Below are 7,080 nucleotides of genomic sequence, written 5' to 3'. Positions count from 1 at the left end.
AATGCCTATGGATTGTAGGCTAGGGTTTAGTTAGAAGTAGAGGGCAAGTAGATCTCGAAGGTTTCAGCTAGAAAAGTACTCGACGAATATGAAAACTAGGGTTTGCGGACAATGATTCGATGATCTTCTCGTCCCTCGACCCCCCTTTATATAGGTGGAGCCGAGGGATTCGTGCTATACAAGGATTACGGAGTCCGGGATGGTTTCTAACTCATCCCGCCGGATTACAAATAACACTTCCTATTACAACTCTATCTTTTCCTTAAATACATCTTGGGCTCTCGAGTCTTCTTATTCTTCGGGTAATGGGCCTTCAATAAACCCCGGGTACTATATTAGGCAGGCCCATTTGGGATGCCTATGTCACCTAGGGACATCTTCTGCTTCTATTGTGTCTTGCGGTGTGTATCGTCTGATGTCTTTTGGGTGTGGTTTGTGGACTTTATGGTCTCTGAACTGTATGATCATTTGGGTGTGTGTTGAGTTTCGGTATCAGACTGGATATTTGTATTGTTGACTTGCCATGAGGACTTTATATATAAAGCCGGGCCATGAGGCCTTCTGTTTAAAACAAACAAACGAGTACGTATACATATCAAGGTTTGCTTTTCACTCGTGAAGTGCGGTGGATCCGCGTCGTATTGGGCGGCATGTTATGTTGCGGGTCTATCCATAAGCTCCACTGTTTGTCCACGTGCGACGTACTAGTAGATCGATCCGGTCTCGACCGCAGCTTCTCCTAGGGGCTCGATCGCAATCGGTTACGCATCGTGCGCACATGGCAGTGCTCCTCCACTCACTGTGCGTAGCCATCTGGCCACTGCCATCCTGCAGGCCGGAGCAGTAAACTAGTAGCACTTGCTACTAATCAAAGGACAAAGCAGCGAGCTCACTCACAGGGTGCATCTACCTTCCCATGTGCAAACGCAAGAGATTATGTTATGTGCTGGGATTATCTGCGGGAGTGCCGGTCGTTTCTCGAGTGCTACCCGGCCGGAACTATTTCTTTGATGCAGACGCAATCCATCGGTACGAGTAGTTTTTGGAGCTCGGGATTCGACAGGTGGCCACATCGATGGCCGGCGGGCGGCGGCTGTCGGAGGTGGTGGAGGTTGTCGCCGCGCTCCGGGGACTCGGTCGCGGCGCCGGCGGAAGGCGAGAGGTCGCGCGATCGCCGTCTGGCGTCTGCATCCACCACGAGCGTGTGTTTCTTCCTGTCGTATCTGCGCTGCGCTTCGTTTTCCCCGCCGCCCCGCTAGCTGCTCAGTGCTTACCGCGCGGCGTATGGATAATACTACGTGGGCCGTATAGTCAGGTAGGCTCAACCAGACCCTGTGTGGTTACTACTCCTTGGCCCAGTATATAGCGGGCCGAATTGCAGCCTGGCCTTTAGAGCTATTAGTAACGGGATACGGTGAACCAGGCGGCAAACCCTATATGCCGACCACATAACCCTTGCGCGCGGTATGGGTCGGCCTGATCGGTCCAGTTCGTTTTCTGTTTCTTTTTCTTTCCTAAAAAAATGTTTATTTTTTTTAGAAATTTTGAAATTTAATAAATACTTAAATGTAAAATGTTCAAAATTTTAAAATGGTTGATCTAAAAAATTGTTCAAACTCGGAAAATTTTCAAATTTTCAAAAAAATGTTTAGTTTAGAAAAATGTTTTAATTTTAAAAAAATTCAATTTTAAAATATCCCTGTCAAGAAAAGTTCATTTAAAAAAATCAAACTTCAAATTTATTTAGATTTTAAATTTTTTAGATTCTGATTTTAAAAATATTTTCAAACTTTACAAAACTTAAGAAGAAAAAAGAAAGCAAAAGAAATAATACATAAGGAAAAAGAAAAAGTGAAAAGAGGAAATACTTGTTTTGGGCCCGGTCCAACACCGGTGGGGGCGCGGGGGTGTGTGGCACCTCGCCCCACACCGACCGGGTCAGGGTATAGCCGCTCCTGAACCGAGCGGGCAGTCTCTGGCTGACCGCCTCTGCCTCTGTTGTTTTGGGCTTATGTTTATGCCTTTAGGTTTCAAAAAGTTCAAACCCAAACAAACACCTCAAAACTCGAAAGTGCGGGCTAGAAGCACATAGGAAAAATGAACTGAATGCAAGCCACTCAGAAGGCCAAGAGGAGAATCTGTAGAAAAGGAAGAAACCAAGACACCGCTAGCCCCTCTGCATCAGTTACGAAGGTCATCCCATAAAGGAAATAAATACATAAAGACCATTATTTCAAATACACTATATCCAATAATATAGAGAGGCCGCAGTTAGGCACTTACAAATTTGGCATAAAAAGACAACACTACAAGGCATTCAAAGATACGAGATTTCCCACCTTCTAGCAGCTAGGAGATGGCCATACATGGAAAAATTCCAAATAGACAACAATAGAACGGCTAAGGGAATGTACAACACCAACCTCTTGTGTAGGCGCTTAAGTTGTCAAATGTTTTATATGATAATGAAAACATAAGAAAATATGAAATGTTACGTAACAAAGAATGGAAGAACTTGCAAATCAATAGAAGGCGCAGCTAGAAATAAACATAAACTATCGTAGCCTGCCCCGCCACCTCGAGGACGTCAACAAAGTGGTGTCTCGGCAATGGACTATGTTGTTTGAAATAGGGGTCTTTCACAATCCTTTGTTTTGTACTAGGATAACTGTGACGACGAATGTGGGGGAGCTAGTCCTATGTTGGTTTCTCTATTTTATTCATATCATCAGGTTTATCTTCCAAGTGGCCTAAAATGTGTGTCAAACTTCTTAATAATTTTAACTGTTCTTTTTTTTTTTTGCATCGGTCTTTCTCATGGCGTCGCGGCTACTTGAAGGTGGGAAACCTTGGATCCTATAGCTCCTAGTTGCATCAAGTTCATGGAGGAACATGTGGCCGAGTAGAAACACTCCACCTTATCCTCTCTATCACGTAACCATCTTCGCCATGGCAGCAAACACACGAAATGAATACGCCATGGGCACGACATGTAGGTCCAGAATAGATCATAGATGGGGGCACATTGTCGGATTATTTGGAAACCGGTAACATGGGGTAAAACTAGACATATAGTATTGAAGATGAGTTCCTTGGGTAAAAAATACAATACTAACTCAATGGAGTGACCATTCTTACACACGCAACAGGATGAGTAGGCGGCCAAAAGTAGAATTTTATCACTATCACTGCAAGATTAAATGTTTGGTATTGGCATCTACCGTCAGCTTTCGTTGTTACTAACTTATTTCTAATCACTTTTCTTCTATGCTAAGGCATCTTTATTCAATTTGTCCATAAAGAGGACTTTCATAACTCAAACGCAATGTCTAGTGTTGAATATAATTGCCTAGCCCTCCTCCATCAGATCGGTCTTTTAGTTGAACTGGCTAGAGCATGCAATTCCATATCAAGATGACGTACACTCAAAATATTACCATTGACAAGGCTATAGAGGCAAGCAATGCAATATTTATGATATGTTTCACCTTCCTCTCAGTACTATTGCACATGAAGAGCTCCATAATCTGGAATAGGAATTCTTGGATCTAAGTATCACAGATGAACATGACATTTGGTCGTTTAACTGGGGCAGTAATTTTTCCACAAAAAAGGTATACAAAGAGCTTATTTGCAATCATGAAACTCCAAACAATATATCTGCAATATGGAAAGCATGCAGTATACGAAGGCACAAATTCTTTACATGGTTATTACTTAATGGTATATTAAATACAAAAGAGATGATAAACACAAGAATTTCTATGTTCAATTCTCTGAATGCATTCTCTGTGATACTTGCCCAGAAGAAACCAATATGCATCACTAGTTTGAGTGCTCTTTTAGTCAGAGTTTCTGGTGGACCCTTGGACTAGAATGGAATGTGGATATGAACATACACCAGATGATAGATGAAGCATAACAGAGAATGTCATTAGACTTTTTCATGAAAATTATGATTGTTGGATGCTGGAGCATATGAGATCAAAGAAATCATGCTATTTTCAATGCAAATACTTCCAATGTTCAGAGATGTATTAGCAGATTCAAAGCCACTTTTACTCTTACAATGCATAAAGCTAAGCCTAGTCTTAAAGAAGGGATGCATTCCTGGATTGATACTCTATGAGTGTGTAATAAGTACTACCCATTGTAAATATCCCATCTATTATTAATAGGAAATGACACAGTAGGGAGTCTTTCTCTACTGTATTCGTATAAAAAAAAAGATGACGCACGCTAAGAGATCACACTCAGGTTTTGCATTCTTAAGATGCACACAAACCAATAAGTACAAAAAAAAAACAAAAAAAAAACAAGCGATATATGTTTCTTTTTGAAATAGAGCCATTGTTATCTTGCGCCATTGCCATCCTTCATCCTTGATCATGGCCCCCGCCATCTGCTATCTTTGTCATTCGGGGTTGCAAATAAGTTCTTCCTCCGGTTCATGAAACATGTCCGAAACTTATTAAAATTTATATGTATGTAGATGCTATTTCATATTTAGATAGATCTAAATTTAAATATATCTCATATAACTTTGATAAGGTGGAGGGAGTAATTGACTTTGCTAGATTTGAAATCGACAAACGAACTTGAGAATAGAAAAAAAAATAGGAAAATGTTACTGATGGTATATGAGTTTTGTGCTGCCACGCGCCGTCCTCAAGGATAGATTTGGTGTGATGGTAGAAGAGGCCATGTCGGACTTTGTTGTGTGATTCCTACGGTACTCTTGTTTACTTGTCATGCTGGCTTTACAACTCATCATATCTATGTATATAACTGGGGCAGGCTTATTTTGGGTGGCAGTCTCTCGATCAACAGGTGTTCACCGGTCGGACAGCGCACACCACCATCTGCTATTATCTCCATTCTCTTCCGAGCAAGCTCGTCAGCACGCAAGCAATTAACTAAGGCTGGACACTGCTCGCGTCTGGGTATATATATGTGCAGAACATCGATGCAACCAGGGCCTTAACCAAATTGCCAAGATTGGTGCTTCTTTTTGGTAATTTAAGATTCGGGTTTGGCGCCCTTCCGTTGTTAAGTCAAACTCATGCTAATTGCCTACCGTTGCAGCTCATACCTATCGGCTAGTACGTATTGACAGTTGTGTTTTTTCCTTTTTCGTTCGGAGTACAGAAGTCTTCCGCAGAGCATTGAACCGGTGCAGCTCCGATGGGCGAAGATGGCACGGAGTACCGGCGTCTCCCAGACAGAGCGGAGGGCGCGTCGTCGCCGGCGTCGCGCCAAAAGTTGTCGCTCGTCCCTCTCATCTTCATCATCTTCTACGAGGTCTCCGGCGGGCCATTCGGGATCGAGGACAATGTGCGCGCGGCCGGACCCCTCCTCGCCATCGTCGGCTTCCTTGTCCTCCCCATCGTCTGGAGCGTCCCGGAGGCGCTGATCACGGCGGAGCTAGGCACAATGTTTCCGGAGAGCAGCGGGTTCGTCGTGTGGGTGGCCTCGGCGCTCGGCCCCTACTGGGGGTTCCAGCAGGGGTGGATGAAGTGGTTAAGCGGCGTCATCGACAACGCCCTGTATCCCGTACTCTTCTTGGACTACCTCAAGTCCGGCGTCCCGGCGCTGGGAGGTGGCGCGCCGAGGGCGTTCGCTGTGGTCGGCCTGACGGCCATGCTGACGCTGCTGAACTACCGGGGGCTCACGGTCGTCGGGTGGGTGGCCATCGTCCTCGGGGTATTCTCGCTCCTCCCTTTCTTCGTCATGGGGCTCATCGCGCTCCCCGAACTCCAGCCGGCGAGGTGGCTCGTGGTCGACATCCACAACGTCAACTGGAACCTGTACCTGAACACTCTGTTCTGGAACCTCAATTACTGGGACTCGGTGAGCACGCTCTCCAGCGAGGTCAGGAACCCTGGCAAGACGCTGCCCAAGGCGCTGTTCTACGCGGTCATCTTCGTGGTCGTCTGTTACCTGTACCCTCTCCTGGCCGGAATAGGCGCCGTGCCGCTGGACAGGGGGCAGTGGACGGACGGCTACTTCGCGGACATCGCGAAGCTTCTCGGCGGCGCGTGGCTCATGTGGTGGATGCAAGCGGCGTCGGCGATGTCGAACATGGGCATGTTTGTGGCGGAGATGAGCAGCGACTCGTACCAGCTCCTTGGCATGGCGGAGCGGGGCATGCTCCCGGCCTTCTTCGCGAAGAGGTCGCGGTACGACACCCCGCTGGTCGGCATCCTCTTCTCGGCCTCCGGCGTGCTGCTGCTGTCGACGATGAGCTTCCAGGAGATCGTGGCGGCGGAGAACATCCTCTACTGCGTCGGCATGCTCCTCGAGTTCCTCTCGTTTGTCCTGCTGCGGGTTAGGCGTCCCGACGCCCCGCGGCCGTACAGGGTGCCATTGGGCACCTCCGGATGCGTGGCGATGCTTGTGCCCGCGACGGCGCTCATCCTGACGGTCCTTGCGCTGTCGACGCTGAAGGTTGCTTTGGTGAGCCTAGGCGCCGTGGCCGTCGGGCTTGTGCTGCAGCCCGCGCTGAGGTTCATCGAGAAGAAGCGGTGGCTTAGGTTCTCCGTCAACTCGGAGCTCCCTGGCATCGACGACACACACAAGCCCACCGCTCCGGACGAGCCGTTTCTAGCATAGGGCGCTAAAACAGAAAAGAAAAGGTTGAAGGAGATTTGGTGCACATGAACACTAATGATTCCTTTCTAAAAAATAATTAAAAGTCATATTTCTACGTTTTAGAAAAAACTGAAAATAAATCATGATGTAGCCAGTATTGTATTTTCCACAAATGTGTAAACTTTTAACAAAAATAATGTGTATTTCGGGCTGCACAAAGTAACAAATGTGTAGATCTGAGTACAGTGATTCAAATCATTAAAAAGAAGTCGAACTTTCTTATTTTTGTGTAGCTCAGGAAATAAAACATTTGTAATTGAGATTTTGTACATTAGTAGCATACATTATTAGGTACTTTTAGAATTTTGTTACATAACTTTTTAAAACATATAAATATAATTTTCGCATTTTTTAATAGGATGAGATCACTTGTGCCCAAAATGACTTTTCGAGAAAAGGTGGACTACAATATTTGTTATGCGTCGTGAA

General features: G+C 45.6%; 1 protein-coding gene across 1 annotated transcript; it reads left to right on the top strand.

Annotated features, from left to right (window-relative positions):
* Nucleotides 1–5,175: 5,175 nt before the first annotated feature.
* LOC124690550 (polyamine transporter PUT1) lies at nt 5,176–6,612 on the top strand. The gene has a single exon (XM_047223922.1). The coding sequence runs from the start codon at nt 5,185–5,187 to the stop codon at nt 6,610–6,612; it is 1,428 nt and encodes a 475-aa protein (XP_047079878.1). The 5' UTR covers nt 5,176–5,184.
* Nucleotides 6,613–7,080: the final 468 nt, after the last annotated feature.

The sequence above is a fragment of the Lolium rigidum genome, chromosome 2 (genome assembly GCF_022539505.1).
Source record: "Lolium rigidum isolate FL_2022 chromosome 2, APGP_CSIRO_Lrig_0.1, whole genome shotgun sequence".
In the NCBI taxonomy this organism is placed as follows: Eukaryota; Viridiplantae; Streptophyta; class Magnoliopsida; order Poales; family Poaceae; genus Lolium; species Lolium rigidum.
This window is presented reverse-complemented; position numbering and strand designations above follow the sequence as displayed.